Source organism: Saccoglossus kowalevskii, chromosome 5 (assembly GCF_978046115.1).
Source record: "Saccoglossus kowalevskii chromosome 5, keSacKowa6.1, whole genome shotgun sequence".
Taxonomy (NCBI): Eukaryota; Metazoa; Hemichordata; class Enteropneusta; family Harrimaniidae; genus Saccoglossus; species Saccoglossus kowalevskii.
The window spans coordinates 31,144,400-31,168,074 of NC_140645.1; the positions used below are offsets into that span (position 1 = coordinate 31,144,400).

A 23,675-nucleotide genomic window follows, 5' to 3' on the forward strand; every position below is an offset into this window, starting at 1 on the left:
CCGATGTTGTATTCGAATACAAGTTTGTTCTCTGAATGCATACACGAGGTGGTCTGTCAGGAGGTTACTATATGATGGAGTTGTATTATGACCTGATACGTTTTCACTTTCAGCAGCACTTCAGATTATCACGACCAGAAGCTAAGGAAACTTGTATTAATGATTATGTTCACACAGTTCGAGTTGCTGTAATATAATTTGCATATCAAAGGTACTGAGGACATTGACCCTTGTCAAGTCGTAATAGTCATAATAGTATACTTTTGTGTTTGAAGTGGTCTTGTAGTTATTAGGATCGTCTTGTTGCTATAACCATGCTAGTAAGTTGATGGATTTTACTAAGCAGCTCTCGTCGTCTGTGGGTTTAAGTTGCATTCAAACTGCAAGAAATATCTTACAGACACCTGTTCGCATCTCATCTCTCCTAAAATAAAATAAAGTGATCATGAGTGATTACAGCAACGACAATTATGTTTGATTTGGTGATTAGACACTAGGACTTTTAGTGCCGGTCAGTTCTATTGCTGCACTATTTCAGGATTCGTGTTTAACTGGTATTAAAATGTTAGTAACATGGTAATAACAATAATCGTTGAACTGGAATACAATGTGAAAAAGCAACTTCAAGATTCGATGACACAGTTTCCTTAGCTGATCATAGATGAGTATTAAGCTGGGCAATATGATTAGGTAGTCAAATCTGTGAAGAAATAACCAGACATACATGTATCACTACTGCCTAATGATTACATTGTCGTGTTTCCCCGTCGGAAATTGGTTCAAATACAACGCAATTACTGACAAAACATTACACAAAGTGTATAAATTTGATATGCTGGATGTGATAACTTATTAAATCATATTTCTAATTTCAATTGTAATGTCATTTGTTTTTATCATTGCAAACATTCGTGACACCAGTGTTGGTCTATTAGCTCTGCTTCTATCATGTCAATACTTTAAATAATAAAACGGAACAATGAGATACCACACCTCATTTTGACATTGACTTATTGCCTCTCAGTTCATTATAAATTATACACCTTCATGTCACCAGGAACGTATATTCGAAAAATCAGCTGACCAGATTCATTGGTTTCCAAGTACCAGATGGATAACTACAAATGCCAAATTAACGTATATTGGCGACACAGTATATCGCCGACTCACATGTTAAATACTGAAATAATAATCTTAGACTACGTACATTTCTAAACTCAAATAAATTATAGTGGATAATTTCGCATTTGGAAAGAAACAAATTTATACTATCTAATGAAACCTACACACAATTGTGTACCCATGAGGTACCGCTATGTTGGAATCATAGAACTTTAGTGATGACAAATTGTGGACAAAATTGAAGTGAATGGTCAAAAAAGTGTACACATTTAAGTTTAAGCACACTATGGTGGCAGTAGTCAACAATTTGCTCTCACAATGTCTTAATTGTAGAAATCTAATTTGCATATCAAAGGTATTGAGGACATGTCCCTAAGTTGCCAATCTTTACTTCAAACACGATTAACCCCTGTGTTGACCTGTTCTGTGTACCGCATTCCGTGGACTCAGCGGTTGTTGAGCTGTCTCTGTTGTAAGGCCCAGATACGCGTTCCATATCACACAGACACCCTTTTTTGCTTGGCGTCCTTTCTTTTTTCAATAATTTAAAATGAAGATCATGGCAGCGCCATTCCAGTCTGCGAGCATTTCTACAAGTGCCGCGTCCATGTTCACCGAGAACGCTCTGAGCGGAGTGACGTGTGAATAGAAGGTGTGGTACGTTCATAAGAAAGTCATTGCATTCACTTTCACGGCTATCTGATATTTGTATTTTTGATGTTATGCCTAACAAATTCACACTACTGAAACATGGTTACTGAATTACGTATATATGAATGAATGAAAGTAACATTTGCTGTGCATTTTTCAGTAAACAATGTATGTATGAATGTATGCTTTTACGTCACTTGTTATAATATAAAATACTGCATAAATATAGTGTTTTTATTTTATGGGAGAGCGGATATGAGAGATGTATGTTAGGTGCAACTGTGCATGGTGAATGTCTGCTCGATATCACGATTAGTCTGCTCAATATCACGATTTGTTGTCTGCCATCGAGTGACCTTAGAGTTGTCTATTTTTGTATTGTATTCCATATTTTTTAACAGTTGTCGAGCTAATAGCGTCATGTTTCTATAACATATAATAAATGATTAATTTCGCTTAACAAAGTACAGAGAAACGTTTCAATAATATATACGTGATATTGAACATCACTTATTTACCGCCTATAAGTAATATTCTTATTCTATAAGTAATGCAGTTATTTTGACAAAATTTGACTGGAAACCATTCGTTATGACCATGCCAGGACAAGGCAAGCAAAGCTAAGGCGATGGTCTTCGACCACGTGCAGACAATGGCCGTGCTGGTAAAGGAGAAGACAATGATTACGTAACTACTCAGACTGAAGCAACTCAGACTGAACTCAACAAGAACCTAAATTGGATACAATATTGACTAAAGTGCACAAGCTTGATAAACTGGACAATATAGCATTGAGGTAAAACGTATTGCCAACGCTTTAGTAAAACTTGACAAATGAATGGATGACGTGGCGGCTTCATTGGAATTTAGTCAGAATGATATCCAGGTGTTACAAAATAAACTCGACGAAACAACACACGAGTAAAGAAAAGTCAATTATCGTAATGACGAACTTGATAACTATATTAGGCGTGAAAATCTACGATTTTATGGAATAGGTGAGGAACCATTTATACGTGATGAGCTAAAAATACCTGAGCCAGGCGCCATGGCAATTGAATTTCAACAGGTTCATTAGCTACATGGCCAACGCAGTAGAGATAGACCAAAGGGATAATTGCACGATATACACCAATCATAATCACGGTAAATCAATGCAGTTAAATCAACAAATAACACATTTACAATAGGTTAAACAACGAAATAACACGTGTACATATTGTGGGATTCAGAACAGAAATGACATTAACACACCGAATTGTCAAAGTGACAAATGTATGCCACCATTTTGAATTCATACTGTCTTTGCAGAGTACGAATTGTGGAAAACAACAACCTTAAGATCCATTACAACCATAAGTAACTGCAGCTAAAGAGTTGTCGGGAATTGAGGTCAAGTTAGAACCATTGAAAGTAGATTCCATGCTAACAATGCGTCTGAATATAAATAAGTCTGGGGAGAGTAAGGGAATTATCCCTGTATGCAAATTCGAAACAATTGTTTACACAAATCACACAATGGGGGCGCTATTAACGATTTTGCTCACACAGTCCCATTTGTTGCAACAATTTGCATATCAAAGGTATTGAGGACGTTGACAATGGTTGCAACCAGTCTCTACTCCATGCATAAATGACCTTTGTGACCTGTATTGTATATCACATTCCGTAGTGTTTGTTCAATTGTTAACGCACTTGGTATAGTAGCACTTATTTTCAAAATAAAGACGTTCAGAAAATGTTTATAACATTAAGAAAAATACCTAAAATATTTCTGCAAAAAATATTTTGTACACATTTCAGGGCTATGGTTTAGTGTTAATGTAAACAATTATGTGAATATGTGTACAACAAACTAATAGTCTGGCATATTGCTTTAACAATCTATTTATATAGTTTTATAATGTCTAGTCGGTTCAGAATTTATTCGTGGAGTACGTAATTGACGTTGGTATGACGTCAGTTCAAGAAGCTAGATAACACACTGAGATACCCAAAAATTAGGCAGTTTGAGTCATAATCGTACAATTTTTGTTGAAGTGGAATTTTTGTTATCAGCATCGCCTTATATCTATATCATTGGATTTCTCATGTAAGTTTAAGTTGCATTCCCACTTTATATGATCTGCAGAAAACATCTCACTGACACATGTTCGCATCATAATGGATGTGTACGGTTCTTATTAAACATGTTCCTGAAAATGAGTTTGAAAATCACTCTTAAAATAACATAAAATGAAGTGACCATAACTGACTACAGTAGCAACCTTAGGTTTCGGCCAGCTCTTGTGTTCTATTTCAGGATTTGTGGCCAACTAAATTTGAAATGTTTCAAGGTAATAACAATAATTACTGAAAAGTGTATATATATATACACATTTTAATAATTATTATATATATATATAATATGCCGGGAAAGTAACTTCAAGATTCGATACGACGATATCCTAAGCTGAAAAACACGAAGCTGGGCAATGCGATTAAATAATCAAATCTGGGGAGAAATAACCGATGAGTACTGCCTAAGGATTCACATTGTCGTGTTTCTCTGTCAAACATTTGTACAAATAAAACGCATCCCATACATATGAGTAAATTGATAAACTTTTAAGTTTTTAAATTTTAAATCTTAAATAACAATAAAGTACAAATTTAATTGACGTATTAATTAAAGCGGATAATTCTACGTTTAAAAATGTACAAAAAATTTTACTTACGAGTGAAACCTACACATAATTTTGTATGTATGAAATACCGACATGTTGGATTTATCGACCTAATCGGCGAAACAAATAAAAACAATTGAAAGGGCAATACAGGGCACAGACAACTCAAGCACACTGCAGTTGCAATATTGACAATTTTGCTCAGACAGTGTAAGTTGTTTGCTTAGATGCATTATCTTGGGAAAGCCACTTGACGAAGCGCATAATTGGTAATTACAATCAGCATTTTGTGCATGTGCCTCTGGAAATAATTCGAACGATTGTTGGCAAATATCCGTTTTATCATCTGACAGATGAATCTACAATTTAATTGGGTGAGTGCCCTCATTGTTTTCGGATACCTATAAATATACTCATTGACATAAACTACATTGTAAATTGTAATGGACAATTTCGAATATCTTTGTCCGAAACTATAGAAAGTCAAGTGAGCTATACTGCCACCGTGTAAGTGTCAAAGTTCATGAACCCGGAAACTGTAATAGCAGCAGACAAACCACCATGTTTATTACAAGTGTTATTCTACTAGCTATCCTTACAAGTAAGTATACATTTATTGAACTCGTAGCCTTCATATAATTGTGTAAAATATTATATTGAAGTAACAACAAGCAAGTCCACAATAAAGGAGTAAATATATTCACATAACCATTGATTGGTTTCACATTCGGCAATGTGCCATGATCGTATTTCGGACTGGGACGTAAAATTGTCGGTATGTGCACTGTTCCTCTTTCCAGTGCACGTGAGGGATCCAGTTGTTCATGTCGCAATAAGTAGCGTATGTTTGTGTGTTTGATTTATGTAATCCCCTATTTCTTATTCTGTAAATGCGCCCTGCTCCTGATTACAAGAAATGATAGTACGAGATACATACTGGCTAAGTAAACGCTAATAACCTAATTAGAATATTTAGTATTTCACCAGGGATTTTCTGCTTTGCAGTTTGATTACCATTTGTGCAATACCAGAGCACAGCCTGTGGAGCAATTACTCCTTGAAATATTTGCGTTGAAAGGCAACGGTTTTTACTGCGCAAACACCGACGACTTCATGAGTTCAAATTCCTGTTTCTGCGGTTTTATTATTAAATATCAATATCACACCGAATTTCGCGATAACTATGAATAAGTGACTGATGAATAACTATAATACTAGTGCATACTTCCTGGATACTGTATATATGTTATTTTGTTTCTGATCTAAACAAACAAAATCACGTGTTGGAAAGCCCAATTGTGTACCAATGTTGAATTATATGAAAATGTACTGTTTTTGTCAAAAACAAACTTACAGCAACTCGAGCTGGAACTACTATTACTGTACCTGGTTCACCTATCACTACTCTCGAGACCACAACAACAATATTGGAATGTACATATACTACAACTGGTGTGTATATATCTACTACATGGTTTAAAGGAAGTACTACAAGTGATCGTGTTGCAGTTATACTAAAACAGAGTGGAATAATTTACTATCAGCCTGGATTCACAAGACATGGTATTCAAGACCAAGCTAGTCTAGTTATAAATAATACACAGTTGAGTGATGCTGACAAATATTGGTGTCTGATAACTGCAATAGGTGGCAGTGAAGAGGAATCAATCACACTTACAGTAACAGGTGAGTTTATAAATGTTAAATTGAACATTGTAGAAGCAATACGAGACACAGTCATCGTTGATACGTGTTCAAACTGACTTTGCAGTGTATTTCGTGTCATGTTCTTGTCTCATGAAAACGATAATTGGTGTTTGATTGCTGTGCACTAGGGCTAAAGCAAAGATACACTACTTCGTTATGACAACGTACTTGCTAAGCAGTAATAACGAGACAAGTCGCAATAATGAGATACTACCTCGTTTTAATGAGTTATTAGGTATGAATGTATAGTAACTATTAGTCATGAAGCTTTGTCGGCAAAAAATGTGTCTACTATGTATGTTGTTATTCTCGCTGTAAATGTTTCTATCAAAATGTAAAATATACAAATGTGAAGGTATTGTTTTTATTTACTGACCCAATGTTCACAGTGGACAATTTTAAAATTGCTTCTTAAAACACTGGTGTGGGCTGTCGAAGTCTTGTACGTTATATAGCGATATAGATGTGTGATAAAATCACGAGTAACTTGAACGGTTACCCAAATTTTCCCACATGTATATACTAATCGACATACTTTTACATGGCAGTCCATTTATGCGATTATTTGTCTCGATTATTTTAAAGATAACGACGTAAATAGAACGATGTAATACATCTAGATTTGAATATGCTGTTTGTGCGGATAAATATGTCATCACAAATATTTCAGACCCCAAATTATTACAAATGTAAGGAGCACAATCAAGTGAATAATTTCACCTTTCGATCGTCATGCTATAACCTTACCATATGTTTCAGGGAGCTAAATTTGGCAATTTTGACTTGTCAGTTTTCACGTGAATTGTATAGAAAATTAATTGAAATCTGTTGTACGCTCAAACAGCAACAGTATTCCCTGTGATATACTGGAAAACCAGTGTCAGTTGTCAGTCATCTTGAACTTGTAAATTTACGGGAATGTTCTTTCTTGATCAATGTATAGGAATTAAAATGTAGTCGGCAAAATATAATTGAACTACGTGTATGTTGTTGTTTGTATACTTTTTAAACAGCTGCAACACCACCATCTGAGCCTACAATAGCTGTCACAGGTGGTAATCCATCCAATGTGGGAAGTTTAGTCAGATTGAAATGTACATCAAATGGTACTCCCACACCGATTTACACCTGGCTGAGAGACAACCTGCCCCTACCAGCTCTGATTAGATATCAACTCAATAGTGACAACAGTAGATTAACTATTGACCCAACTGACAAAGATGACAATGGTAAAACATTTACATGTCAAGTGACTAACGGTATAGGAAGTAAAGATGAAGACATAACACTTAGTATACAATGTAAGTGATTTAGTAAACATCTAATTTCTCAATATATATTTTCTCCACAAACGAGTGCTAACTGAAAACCATATTACCTGTAAGATAAGGTGTGGATATTTACACTGTTTTATTTGGACAAAGTCATTTCTGTGCGTATATTCATACTTTTATCTCAGACATGCCTGGACAGATATTACATTCAACTTCGGCCGTCATTTTGTATTAAATAATGCTGTCCGGGGTCAGGGAGATATGCCAGGACCAATCCCGTTCAGTGTTTACTTATAGAACAATTATTAAAACAATTATTAGAACAATTATTAGAACTAATTATTATTGCCGGAATCATGCTATTACGCAGTTAGAGGGGAGCTCTCAATACCTGTGTCGCCATCCTTGACGTCAATTGTAATTTTAGCTACGTATAATCATAAAATATCCGCCAAAATATATGTTTTATATATGTATAGTGATTGCACGTTCACCGCTTCGAAATACATATCATGTGACATATAATGACAGTATACACATTACAATATAATCTTAATTTCAAGAAATATTGGCACAATGTTTCATGACTTGGTTTATATATAATTACCATGTATTGGTGACAGTGACAGTTACATCCATATTAACACAATACTGTGATTTGATTCGATGTACTTGCAAATACGATAAAGAGGGTAATAATAATAAAAAATCATGTATACGTTTTTAACATGCGTTCTTTATTGACAATTTTTGTCAGGTTTGATATAATAGTTTTTCTGGAAATGCTGGAAATGTTTGTGTCGGGGAATAGTTCTAGGACTTATTCAAGTCATAAGACCTGACCCCTATGGTCAAAATGATTAGATCGTATTGAGGAAATACAAAATGAATTCGCGGTAGTCAATTATATATCTGCTATTTGTTTTAATAATAATAAAACACTTTCTGTTCATTGGTTAGTGTCTGATTCAATTTTTCTCCATAGAATTATCAAACGTGTGTACAGCCGTTAATAAGATACTACACGTTCGGGGTCAGGGGTTAAAATTTGTTCAGGACATGACAAATTGCACTGTAATGTAAGTTGGTGGACGTTATTCTTGTTTAATGCCGCGACGCCATATAATCAAACCACACAATGACATAGCATTTTTCCATATAAATGTCTGCTATATGTATTTAGTATCATGACAATTGACAATTGACAGTGGCCCTTATTCAATTGAGCCGGAAAACCCTCCGATGTCTTAAATTTGCGCTTACAAGCAACAATTACTGCGTTAGTTTTCAGCCATCACAAACTGAGAGATGAATTTGTTCTAGTCAAAATTTTGAAACCGATAAAAATTACTGCACTCATTTAATAAATCTGTTATTGCAGTGTCACTCATGACATACCCCTCTCTTTAAATATATATGTATATATATATTTGTGGATAACTATAGTTACTTATAGTTCTTCCAGCATGGCTAGTAAGTGACATTGACATTAGTTAAATTGCATGATTGCATTAGAATTTTGATATGTTAGATACTGATATTCTTTTTATTCAAACAAGCAAATAAACTCACTGGAATGTATTTAAAGGGGAACCGATACTATAAATAAGGGTCAAGATGGCCACCGTATTAGTATGCTAATCCGAACGAAGCCGCTAACATCGTGGCGGGAGCTCCGTGAAATGTGCCATTTACTATGTTTAGAGATCAAGCTGTGGTTCCAAATACATATCCAAGGGGGCATGCATATGTACGCTAGCGATTACACTCATCTGGCTGAGCTTTTGATGTATAAATGTTGTTATTTTCGGGTGAAACCTGCCACGGCAAGTGAAAACCACGAGTTTAAAATGGTGGCTGATGTATGCAAAATCCCTGTCAATCACAGTTTGAGTAAACGAAAATGTAAATCCCCTAGATGTTTATTCAATCTACAAAGCTTGTTGGTTTACAAACAGCATTATCGTTACGTAGTTTTTCTATGTCTAACCATCGGTAACACTGGGACATGACGATGGAAGACAGTAAACAATGTCAATAACATTAGGTTACGGGCTTTCGGATATCCATTGCAATGAATTGAATGTAGAAGTAGAAATCATTCACGTGGTTTTAATTTCCCAAAAGCGCGAAAATAAAACCACGCAAAAATGTCATGTTGGAATGTAAACACAATACCCAAGTCAAAACAACACTCACTCCTGACCCACAATCTTACGAATTTTACCGTACTCATTGGCGCCTATTCAAGACTACGATTTTTATCGTGGTTAGCGTGAATGGGTAAAGCTTCGCTTCGACAATGAGCTGTTATCACCGTAACAATTTTAAATTAGTCTTCAAATGGTCAGTTTATCATCGAAAACAACTAATGTTTCGATTTAAAAAAAAAAACCTGCCGTCTTCCCATCAAAACCAGAGGTAAAAGATCATGCTGGAACATCGGCAAATCTCCTCCGTTATGGTAATTTGAACACGTTGGCATCACCGATTATTTTGATTGGGTGATTAGCGATTTGACCTATAAGATGTCGAGCAATTGCATGCGACCAGAATCATTCGCTTACGATGAAACTAAATTGAAATTTACTTGCATTTCAGAACAATTCAACGAGTTTACTTTTTGTACTTTATTAATAATCACTACCGAGTAAAAAATAATAATTTTTAAACGTAGCATGGCCGGATTGCGCTACCGTGATTATTTGCTACTAAGCAATGCGGTGTTCGTTTTTTTTAAAAGGCCAGAACGATGTTGGTTACTATTATGTGGACATTTTTCTTTTGATCGTACGGCAAAGACTTTTCTAAGGGATGAAACTTTGTGTATAACTTTCTAGACAGTCTGGAAAAAGGAAGGGGAACAGTGAATAATTGTCAGACTGCAATGAGCTGCAAATGGTAGTTGTGTAATACTGATAGGCGTGTAGGAAATAACCGTTCTGTTAGAGGTTCAAAGTTTCAATTCAACAAGACATTGGCCTGACTGCTTCGGATGATGTTACCCTTTGTTTTATTTTTCGCAAAATACTTCGACAGCTCAAAACCACAAAATCAGATGTTTCCATAGCACACACCACATAGTACAAGAAGTAAATACGCCATGCTTGAAAAGCACGAACATCCAGGTCTTGGCATAAGAAAATAAATCAGTTTTTGTTTCTGTATTTGACTGTCGGACGAAACGGCACCCAGACAACACGTCACTGGCAGTTCCAATTCATATCTTTTACAATAGATTGTTTTCATTCATGCGTCGCATATATGTCCAGAAAATTTAATCGAGTGTATGTGTGTATTTATACTCTATTTTTGGATTCTTATTTATAATAAATACAACGCTCCAGAATGGTCGTTAGAATTGAGTCTACGGTAAAATTGTTTTGAAAGAACGCTCTTCTCCCCCCTCACCGCTCATTTGATTTTGACTGTAAAGCCACCCCGATGTTCACCCACCAGATCACAAAAACTCAGATCTCACACGAGATTCAAGCCAGTACCATCCGTGTACATTTTGATTTTCCACGCGAGTGTCGTAAACAGGTTACAAGATAAGCCCGTGATGTCCCGGCGACTTTTCTTTACTAATGATTTTGATAACCTGTACTTATAATATACAGTTCTCACACTTGTTATATTAGCAGTCTGGAGGAGTAGTATGTATACAGAATGTGCATAGCAAGTTTCGTTTCGAGATCAGTACCCTCAATAGGCCGACGCAACGGAAACAGACAAATAAACTTGAGTCGGCGGATTTTGTTCGCGACCGTTTAGCAACAGTCTGTCGTGTGTATCTGGTGGACTGCCGCCTTTTCTAGTTGGCCATCATCACCATGAATTAGTTTCGCGTCATATTTTTCCGACGATGTATAAATTACCGAGCGCGCGATGTTTCAAATCATGGCACATGAATAGTGCTCTGTATTTGTTTGAAATTAAATTGCTATGTCAAACAAGCAAATTGTAATCCGTTCTTAGGATGTTTATATCAGTTGTTGTTTTGTGGGATTAGCGGTACAGGGGCAAAGATAAGCATTCATTTACTCAGTGGACAGAGACGGAGTTAATTACCCATGAGCACTTGGTGCAATCCAAAGGATTGAGCGGTTCCCCTTTAAGGTAGAGATACAGGTTGGGAGACATCATTTTTAAAATATAATGTTTACCCATCAAGTGATATATCATTTGAAAGAGTTTTATTTAATCTTTCCAGTTATATGGTTTACAATAATGTACAATAATGAATTGTTAGGTGAAAGCGCACTTAAAACTATGTAACTTTTGAATGCATACGTTGATTTTGATTTAAAATCACTTATTTAAAAATTCTGTTCATCAGGAACATAATGGCTTATTTATTAGTGTTTCCATTGAAAAGCTTTTACACAGTGCTCTTTGAAACTTTATTCGCACTCTATAAATCGTTCACTATTAACATAGCCGATAATTGGTAGCTCTATTTTTTCTGTTCCAGTTAAGGCAGTGAAAGATAACGAAGCCACTGACTTAGAATAGCTCTGAATAAACACAACTGAAATTTCCATTGAAAACAAATGAACCGTCTAGAATTATAAAAAACGAAAATTAGCTTCATATGTGTAAACGAAACTCATGAAAATAGTCTGAATCGTGGCACACATAACTACAGATTTTTGACAAATAGTTTGAAGATTTGTATTTTTACGCTTTGAATTGTTTTTACGCATTTTTCGTCATCGAATGTGTGTAGTTTGTTGAGTGAGCATAATAGACACGCTATATTCCATGGTGTCAACAAAGGGGCAGTCTTTATGTAAATCCAGGCGATAACCAGCTGTGCGTGTCAAAGTCCTTTGTCTGAGACTGAGGTTTGATATGTAAAACATGGCTCTGACCTCTGGGTCAAAACGTGTGCTAGTCAAAGTTTGTGTGTGTTAATAATAAAAATAGAAGAATTAATGTTGTGATCGAATCAACGAACGAATTTGAAATTATTTTACGTTGGATTGTGCAGGCACAGAAGGAAACGTACGGGTGAAAGTTGAAATGTCAATCAACGTTGACGTAAATAGCGCTGTATGCAAATTAATCCATAAAACAATAACAATAAGACACACATGTGCGTTTGTTTTGAATAATGTCTACCCATTTTTGATATGTTCCACTTATAGTAGTACTAGAATATGTAAATTTGTAAATAATAAAAATATGAAAAACGACAATTTAGCCCTCGCAACCTACATCTCTACCTCAAATAATCAGAATATTAGAAAGTAAATATTGCTTGGTATAATTATTGTATTAATTCGCCGTGTCATTATTAACATTTAGATGCCCCGGAGCAGCCATCCTGCACGTACCAGATTATAACATCAATATCTTACCTACTCAATGACGAAATGAAAATAAAATGTCAATCTACTGATGGAAACCCATTAGCGACATTACACTGGTTTCTTGGCAACAATCAGATTCAAGGTTTATCACTATCTACAAATGTCAACACAGTGACTAAGGATTACACATGGGATCTGGATAGGAATGATAATGAGAACATATATACATGTAAAGCTACTAATGTTGTACAAACTACACCATTAACATGTCAACTTGGACCATTCAATGTCCACTGTAAGTATATCTTATATACAGAATCTAAATAGAAATGATAAAAAAGTAATGTATACATGTAAAGCTACTAATGTTGTACAAACTACACCATTAACATGTCAACTTGAACCATTCAATGTCTACTGTAAGTATATCTTATATGGAATCTAAATAGAAATGATAATCAAGTAATGTATACATGTAAAGCTACTAATGTTGTACAAACTACACCATTAACATGTCAACTTGGTCCATTTTATGTCTACTCAAAGTATATATTATATACGGAATCTAAATAGAAATGATAAAAAAGTAATGTATACATGTAAAGCTGCTAATGTTGTACAAACTACACCATTAACATGTCAACTTGGTTCATTTAATGTCTACTGTAAGTATATCTTATATATGGAATCTAAATAGAAATGATAATCAAGTAATGTATACAGGTAAAGCTACTAATGTTGTACAAACTACATCATTGACATGTCAACTTTAACAATTCAATGTCTACTGTAAGTATATATTATATATGGAATCTAAATTGAAATGATAAAATAATAATGTATATATGTAAAGCTACTAATGTTGTACAAACTACACCATTAACATGTCAACTTGGTCCATTTAATGTCTACTGTAAGTATATCTTATATATGAAATCTAAATAGAAATGATGAAAAAGTAATGTATACAGGCAAAGCTACTAATGTTGTACAAACTACATCATTGACATGTCAACTTGAACCAATCAATGTCTACTGTAACTATAGCTTATATATGATTTAAATATACATATTATATAGTAGTTGTGTATTAATTCCTGTAATGTTGATGGCTTCATCATGTATTGTTAGATGTGCCAAATTGCTGAGTCCACATGTTCTTTTATAGTTCCAGCAGAGAGTGTGACATTATCTGGTATAACCAATCCTATGACGGAAGGTGAAACTAAAACACTGACTTGTACCACATCAACCAGTAATCCAGCATCTCAGATATCATGGTTAAAAGATAACAATGTATGGACTGCTAATACATATGAATCTATTATATCTGATGTTACAAGAGATGGAGATTATAATGGTAAAATAAGTGAACAACAGATGACAGTATCCATACAAGCAGAACATAACAGTAAATCATATCAATGTCAATCAAGTCATACAGACTTTACTGATCACGTGATTTCCAATGTCATTCACCTTACTGTGTATTGTAAGTAATTTTGAAATTTATTACATTTATTGTGAGAAAAAATCATACTTGTTGAAAATGCAGTCATGGTTACGTTAATTGAAAGCACAAATGTGGCCGCATGGTTCCATGGTAAGGTAATGTGTACCGTATTTTGTGAAAGTTAACCAAATCTTATTCAACAATTGTTATTTTAGGACAATTTATAGAACATAATTTCAAAATATAATTGTCTTTCTTGAAAGGATAACAAGTATAACATACGGATTAACATTCGCACTCTCCCGTTATTTTGCAATAAAAAAATTGATCATGTGGGCCATTGTGTGACAGGAAATGTTTATTTTATTTATCACTGGGAAACCTTTAACTTTATGTATAATAATTACTGCGTGTGTTAAAATTGTACATACAACAGTACGACATTTACATATATGCTGTGGCCCGCAATGTACGATGCGATCCTGAATTGACTTGAAACTAGTAGTGAAACAGAAAACGCGGCTTGCTATAAATGTAGAACATTTAGCATATAAAACGTCGTAGTTACATTCACCCAGTCATTCCGTTAATTGTTCTTGTTAACCAAGGTGTTTTATTGGAACTAAATTCGTTGTTTATTTACTGTACTAAATATTATATTCAATTATGCAAACACTTGTTTAAAAAAAGAATGTATATATTATCATGGCGCCGCGGTACAGAGCACTTACGTGTGTCTTTCACTGTGCAATTTCAATGAATACACTGTCATCTGTTGTAAAATCATCCTACATATATCTTTGTATGACCATGAAGATATTACACGACATTTCATGTGAAATTACGCCATATCAATTTTGATCTTGGTATGTTACTCTTCGTGTTGCGACACCTTATTGACTATAATTCATTCAAAAATTTCTTAAAAAATGAAACAATATAGCTGATATATAGGCTATATATTAAGTTTATACATTACCAGGGATTAAATTTAATTATTTCAATACACACTTTTACTAGCAGTTTAGAATTCATTAAATGGTCGAGTCTGCTTTAAAGAAAAAAACAACATAACATTTTTGGGACATTTCCCGAAAAAAACAACTTTGGCCTAAATAATTGTCATTGTGTGCTGGAATATGTTAATAATATCATAACTAGATGATACGTTTACTTGATTCCTGATATTCTTTAATTGTGTACAAGATTCTCAGCCTACTTGATTAGAAATGTACAGCAATAAATAATACTGTTTTCCAGATAAACCATTTGTTGTGAATGTATCAAACAATCAGTGGTCGGTTGCCAGTCAAGGAACTGTAGCCGAACTACGATGTGAGATCGAAAGCAACCCACTTTCCTCGGTAATATGGTATGGTACAAATAATCAACCAGTTAATATTGGCAGTAGAGTCAGTATTAAAACAGTGTTACATGGAACCTTACATGAAAGCATATTGACAATACAGGATACAATGCTAAGTGACTATGGTAGTTATTCCTGTTTTGCAGAAAACGATATTGGTAACACAACATTTATTATCACGTTCGACGATAAAATTAAGTATTATCATTTTTTTTATTTTTACACTTGCCATTCTATGCAAATTTAAAAGAACAGTCATTATAACTCAATGATTAATACATTGATCGCAAATATATTAAAGTAAATATTAAATCTGTTATTGTTACACCATGAATCCATGATGCAAGACACATTAGCTACAGTCTGAGTCTGTTTACATTACTGAATTAAATTTGGATAACAATCTAGAGAGCGTGTTTTGTAACTACTGCGTAACATGTTTCTATTATTACCTAATAAATGTACAATTCACACATAGGTATTCCAGATGCACCGACGTCCATTATTCCAATCACAAGGTACTATGATAGTCTGTTTGTTGTTATATATCCCGGATACAATGGTGGAGATACGAACACAACTTATTTTATACAATATCGTTCATGGATAAACGAATCTTTCTTAGAATTGAACACTGGTATCTCAGATACAATGAATACCACAACAGAAATACTTAAATTAAAACCATCAACACCATATGAATGCAGAGCTTATGCTGCCAACACAATTGGTATAGGACCATACAGTAAAAGTATTATAATCAGAACATTGGGTAAGTTGAAACCATAAGAGAAAATATTGTTAATCAAAAACGTGCTCCAATTAATAATAATAATAATACAGTAAAACTATATAAACATTATTTTAAATAGTATTTATGAAATATAAAAACAATATATGAATATGAGTAACTTGCATATTGTTATGATTGTTACTTGGTTTAATTACGAAAAATTCAAAGTAATGCAGTTTTGAATAAAGTAATGAATACAGTTGTTATAATTCAATCTTAACTAACTGTATTTATTTTTAGATGAACCAATCGTAAAACTGGATCATGTTACTGGTAAATTGAGCTGGACACGTCATGAGAACAAGAAATATACATGTGTGAAAATAGAAACACGTGACATAGATGTCACGTGGGACGTTGTAACAAACTGTGTCAAACTAGATGTACTGGAATACAAAGTAAATGATACAACTAGTGATTATAGAATTACATATTGCACTAAAGATGGGAATTGTGAAAGTTATGCATTCATTGCATTAACAATGAGTACAAGCAATGGTAATATACTATAGCATATTCCAATTTATTTGACTTGCATACAGCGCACGTTAGTAAATGTTGTCATTCATGTTAAGTGCCGTGAGTGTATACACACTAATGCAAATAGGTCGTTATTATCACTGGATCTGTTATCTGTCTTGAAATTGTTTTAATATTATATGGCTAAGTGGGTCATTAATGACAGGCGTAACTCGAAAAAGAGATACATCTGAACACAAATATTGAGTACGCATGTTCCGGCTACCGATTCTATAATAAAAACAAAACACTGAACGTAATTACAGTTAACACTGGATGTAATTATAATAATTATGACATTTCAGATTGTATCTGTGGCTCATCTAGTCTAGGTATTATAGTTGGTATACTCACAACGTTTCTGGTAACTACTTCAACTACTGTCTTGATTAGTTATGTATTACATAGACGTCGATGGAGTCAAGAAAAAACCCAATCAGTGAGTAACATGTTTAATATGAAATAATATTAAATAGTTGTTAATACTAAGAGATATGATGTCAAAATACTTAAGCAATAACCCCCCCCCCCCCGCCTAAGGCGGGTATACCACGAGATATTGCACAATTCATGACATATATGCGGCGAGTGCATATATGGAGTGAATTGTGCAATATCAAGTGGTATACCCAAATTCGGCGGGGGATTATTGCTATTATATAATACCAGTATATTGACTATTCGATAAAACTAGTAAAAAGTTTATTTTCATCTACTAAATGATCATGATTATGGCCCTTGAACATGAATATTTATAAGAATATTATGTAGTTGTACGCTGAATGCATACAAAAATGAAATGCGCAACACAGTTCAAATTGAATATAAACTATAATTTTTATTTCGCATGAAAAAGAAACGTATCCACAGTGAATAGAGCAGCGTAAACACAAAAAATTAGCATAACAAAAGATGGCCTGTCTGATCTTGTACTGACTGCGCCAACGCCTTATGAAATACAGGGTCGTGTACAGTTTGGATCATCAAAACAACGGATTTTCCACGTTTTCATTCCGGTTTTTGCACAATTTGGACTGTAATTTGCCCATCGAAAGTACAGTAGTGAATTAAACCGGTTTTGTGACTCATCATACTACTTGTAACTGTGGATATTTTACGTTCAGCGGTACTCGGCTAGACCGATGTTTGACACGCAGCGGTACGCGGTCCAGTGGTGTATCATGTACGACCGGGACGGCGACCTCAGTCCCAACATCTGACCTACATACATCTTTGGTATAACCAAAGTTTTGTGACAGTATGCCTGACAACTTTTGTCGTTGTTCTAGAGTGAGTTTGATGGTGTAAGATCGGATTCTCGCATTGTTTTTGTGATACGTCGCCTCAACTCCAGCCGAAAGAAAGACTGTGCATGTCGTCGCTCTAATACAGTGGTTGGTGTACACTCGGCACAAATCTGCAGCTTTCGAAATTACCTTCATCATCTCCTGTAATTTATTTACCCATAGTGGAGAATTACAATACCATATATCGTCGTCGAATCATGCGTTGTCCCGTGTTCTTTGAAACAGATAGCAATAACCCGGGTGCAATTTCACTGCAATTTTGTCAGCTAGAATTCGAACGCCACCACGGGACGCCGGTTGTTATTGGTGGCATACATTTTTGCCTGTAACTCGTAGTTTTTTGCATTTTGTTTGTCCTTCAGTCCCTCAATCTCATCTAGTTGGTCACCAGTTGAACTTAAAGATCATGTTTTCTTTGTTAGAGGTTCGCAATCCATTTCAAAATCACGACATGGAGAACACAGCCTTTTGGCGTTCGTGTAGGCACCTCACGGTGTTAGGGACGGTGGTTTAGGTTTGTGTGGCGAACGACAATCACCCAACGACCGACGCTAATAACTTGGATCCCGCCATTAACAAAAGCAATATTACGGTATTTTGTTTTTAATTCGGTGTTTTTTTCAATATTCTTTTTCCAAAATTCAACCACAATATTTTCCTGAAAACCAAATACTACCGGTTTTGAGGTATGTACGGGTGCATAAATACGCCAGTTGCGAGTGGTGAGATGCGAGTAGCAAGTAGAAAAATGTGTCAGTTGCGAGCGCTCGAAAGTGGCAGTTGCTAGCGCTCGAAAATGGCAGTTGCTAGCCCTAAAAATAGCAGTTGCTAGTGGCGATTTGTATGTAGTTGCGAGTGCTAGCTACCTCGGCATTGTGTGAAATAAAATTAAGTCCGATGTCCTACCCACTTGTTTTCGAGTTACATGTGTTGAAATGTAGCGAAATGTTGAATGTCTACGAGGCTACACTAAGCCAGTGCCAGCGAGTCTGGCCGCTAGATCAATCGGAACTATGTGTGGTACGTACACTAAACCACCGTCCCTCATGTGTTGAGGGACGGTGACTAAACGTAGCGAGCGAGTCGGGCCGCTAGAACTGTGTGAATAATAAAAATAACCCCTCGCCTCCGATGTCTTAGCGGCATATTTTCTTGTTGCCGACGATTTTAAGCGGACTTGTCTGAGATTGTTTGTGGAAAAAACAAAGCTTCACTCAAGAACTTTGTACTCTCGTTCCCGTAATCGCCGTTTTTTTAACCGAGAAAAATACAAAATCACTGTAAACAGTGTCATATCGTCGGTTCATTCGAAATATCACTTTGATCTTTGTTTGAGTTTTATGTACAGCGGACGGTACAATGCTCTGATTTTAAGTAACAGTGATATTTGTTAGTACATCCATGTTCTCACTAACAGTCTTATTTTGCGTTAAAGTGACTGTGGTTGAATGTCATTTTTATGTCAGAAACGAATCATTGGAATGCAATTTTATGGCGGCCCTGTTACACATTCAGAACGTACTGGTAGGTGTCATGTTCGGGAAAATATAACAGATAAAACTGATCCCATGCTAGTCCCTTGGTGTGGTATTAAACGCATCTTGGTCTGAGGTCGCGAAACAACGAGACCGACGGCATTTTATCTTAAACCAGCATGCACATTATTGATGAAGCCGCTATATTGGTCTTTATTGTTTGTCACCAGTTGACGCCTTCACAACAGAATAAAGTGGCAAGCGGTTAAATGCTGAATAAAGCTAACTCTAAACAGCACAACAATAACAAACGCGATGTGCTGTCAATCTCCGCCCACGCTTCGCCTGCAAAATTTTGCAAGAAGTGACAGACGACTCATCAAACTTTAGGAATAAACATTAAACTTCAATTGTTGCAGTAAAAATAACGCGAGGTGTCTTTGAATACAATTTATATACATACATGCATATTTATTACACATAATTTTGCTTTTGGGAGTGAACCTACCACAACGGGAAACAATCGTTCCACATTGCGTTTTTTTAATGTATGCCCTTTTTGTAATGAAATGCTTTGTCATATTAGTACAGTGTATGTAAACAAAGAATATTATTTTGACACACTTGAAGTAAAACGTCAAGGAGCGACATACTCTAAACAACGACAGTGGGTGACTTGATTACGCTTCATTGCGTTCAATATATATTTTTCGCCGGTCATTGTATTCAATCATGGTCCTACATATTTTTGTGACAACATTATTTTCTGTTAACGAGTTGAACTTGCCATATTCCATTGTATCCAGTCGATAATTATTCTCTTTCAACAACTGAAGCCGCCCACGCCCCATTGTATTTATTCGACAAGTGCTTTCTGTCAACAAGTGTGTATTCTCACACACTTGTTATATGCTTTAAAGTTTCCATTAAACCACGGAAAAAACGTGCATTATTTCATTGATATTACTGTCATCCTACCGACGACCCACTTGGACTTGGCAACATCGACGCAAATCGCACGAACTAAACGCATTTATTTATTATTCATCGTCTGTTTCTGTCCTATAGGCCACCGTCCCAGTGGTGTTGAGAGACGGTGTATAGACACAGGCGCCACGACTTGGCGATCAGGTCATGGGACTGTTATCTCTATTCTGTGAAGACATTCACATTGACCGCACGTGGACACACATTCAAGATGTGTTTTATACACCTTCGTGAGACTCCATCCGTTCGCTGATTTCGCTGTAGTTAGTTTTTTTTTCTTGTCGTCTCAAGATTATTGCAAGTTTACAATTATCAAAACGCTTACATTGTTGGTTTAACCATTTAGCTCCATGATTTAACCCCGCGTTTAACCGGATGCGTGTCACACAATTCTCGATGAATGGAGACACCGGGATTTCACACCTAGAGTCGGCTTCACCTCCATCCCAACCGACCTCGTGATTTAGACAAAACATATTGACTCAGTTCTAGTAGGAATTACATATAATTCCCTCACTTTAATACTTGAAGATGCAATTCAGAATTTCCATGTAACAGCCGAAAACCTGAACACAGTCGCCCGACCGTGAATAAAGGCAATCGATTTATAGCATGTCGGAACTATCAGCGATTTCGGGTACTGGACATCTCGACCCCCAAAAATATCGACCCATTTTTCGTTGGACATCTCGACCCACCTACACCTATAGCCAAAACAAAGTCAGCTTGAACATTCAGTTGTGATACATGTCAAAACAATCGCTGCCAGTGATATATTTCGGGAATAAAACAAAAAACAAAATAAATGCAATCAAAGGCGCCGACCACGCGCCTTGGAAATAAATAGAACACGTTGTGACAGGTACAGTCTCACCAGCCTCTTTCGTTCATGCAAACGCACAGACACGCGTGCTATTTTCGTATATTGAATATGATGGCAAGGGAAAAGAAACACCGGAAAAGACAAGTTTAAATCATGACACCACAAGAAAGCAACAATCTACCAGTGAATGTGTATTTATCAATCATCAAACTAAACATTCAATGTTATATAGTATAGTATAGTATATTTTATTTGACTCAAATTAATGAATTGGAAATACATTAACCATGGTCAATAATCATACACAACAAACACACAATAACAAGAAATACAGATATAAAGAATAAAATAAAATGTTAAAACAGATAACACTAACAACTATTAGGTATTACATTGTAAAAATTATGTTAATATACATGAAGCGGACTGTGGCGGTTATGTACTTTCGTTGTTCATTTCACAGCACGCAACCCTTGAACATTTTTTGAATTGATCCATTGCACTAGATTGCTCTCTGTAGCCGGTGTTTCAAATCAATAGATGTCGATCAACTTTGAACTAGATAGAGGTTTGCGTCGCCACATTGAGATAAGGGTCGTCTCGATGCGAAGGGTCGAGATGTCAAGGGTGTCTGTGTCGAGATGACCAATTTGGGACGAAGTGTCTTGGGTCGAGATGTCTAGAAATCGGCGATTTCAATGAATAGAGATTTAGAATATCAATACATGTCAACACTCGCCACAAGAAAATATGCCGCTAAGACATCGGAGGCGAGGACTTATTTTTATTATTTCACATAGTTCCGACTGATCTAGCGGCCAGACTCGCTCGCACTGGCTTAGTGTAGTCTCGTAGACATTCAACATTTCAACACATGTAACTTGAAAACAAGTGGGTAAGACATCGGACTTAATTTTATTTCACACAATGCCGATGTAGCTAGCACTCGCAACTACATACAAATCGCCACTAGCAACTGTTATTTTTAGCGCTAGCAACTGCCATTTTCGAGCGCTAGCAACTGCCACTTTCGAGCGCTCGCAACTGACACATTTTGCTACTTGCTACTCGCAACTCACCACTCGCAACTGGCGTATTTATGCACCCTTACATACCTCCGGTTTTATGTATTTCCGTATTAAACCTGTAGTCAATTCATGTTCAAGGGCCACTTGGTTTAGCCGTGCATTATCAGCCAATATACCATTAATTGCATATGCAAATTTTGTGTTTGGACCAATTAAATCGATGGATTAACACCATCAATATACTGGTATAATATAATAATATATATTAAACAGGCTGCCAAAGAAGATCGTGACTATACGGGACTCTCATCCATTGGAATGGAAGAAAAATACCACACCTACGAAATACCAGAAAAAAAGGTGAAGTAACAATCATGTTGAACAATTTATTATTACATTATTTTTTACATTCAATTATTTTTATCCTTATATCGTCGTTTATGTACTTGTATATTGGCAGGATGTTGACAAAGATGACGGTTATACGTCACTCAGTCATGCTACTAGAGAAAAAGAATCCGAATACGAGATGCCACTACCAAGACTAAATAAGGTATTAGTACATGTATCAGAATGCAGTTTGTAGTGAAATGAATTATTCATAATGTGCCATACTGATGCTGTAGCGATCCATGATTGAACTAGCAATTTGTTAATTTACAGAATACTCCTGGAAATGCCTGATGGAAACACATAAACCAATGAAACACCTGAAGCAGATTTTATATGAATTCATTGTTTCACTAGAGAGACCTGGTCATAATATTTATTGATCAGCCAACAAGGTAACTACAGTGATAATAAAATGGTCGTGTTCTGAAATATACTTATAACACTTACAATATATATATATATATATATAATCAATCACAAAAGTATAAAGATATATACTCACAATCATTATGTAAGTCTTCCAATTTATAGGATACATGAAGTAAATAAATGAATGTAAAACTAAATGTTATACAGCATTTTATAACACAGATTAATATAAATACAGTTGTGTTTTTATTGTTCGCTTTCGTTTTGAATTGAATTGTTATTTTTTCAGGTTGATATTCAGATTTTTTTTTAATTTGTTTGTTTTATTCTAGATATTTTTGTTTTCAAAATCTAAATTTTGTTAAGCTGGGCATATCACTAGTCAAATAAATGTACGTCATAATTCCGTGTTTTAATTTTTGAAAAA

General features: G+C 35.4%; 2 protein-coding genes across 2 annotated transcripts; both read left to right on the forward strand.

Annotated features, from left to right (window-relative positions):
* Positions 1-5,000: 5,000 nt before the first annotated feature.
* On the forward strand, positions 5,001-15,801 carry LOC146746046 (peroxidasin homolog). Its single transcript, XM_085498919.1, has 6 exons — positions 5,001-5,040; positions 5,796-6,125; positions 7,160-7,447; positions 12,731-13,030; positions 13,904-14,227; positions 15,449-15,801. The coding sequence occupies exons 1-6, from the start codon at positions 5,001-5,003 to the stop codon at positions 15,799-15,801; spliced, it is 1,635 nt and encodes a 544-aa protein (XP_085355045.1).
* Positions 15,802-15,920: 119 nt separating this feature from the next.
* Positions 15,921-23,404, forward strand: LOC146746047 (uncharacterized). Its single transcript, XM_085499313.1, has 6 exons — positions 15,921-16,326; positions 16,588-16,845; positions 17,172-17,305; positions 22,760-22,846; positions 22,947-23,039; positions 23,150-23,404. Exons 1-6 carry the CDS (start codon positions 16,014-16,016, stop codon positions 23,168-23,170), a joined length of 906 nt encoding a protein of 301 aa, XP_085355439.1. The 5' UTR covers positions 15,921-16,013; the 3' UTR covers positions 23,171-23,404.
* Positions 23,405-23,675: the final 271 nt, after the last annotated feature.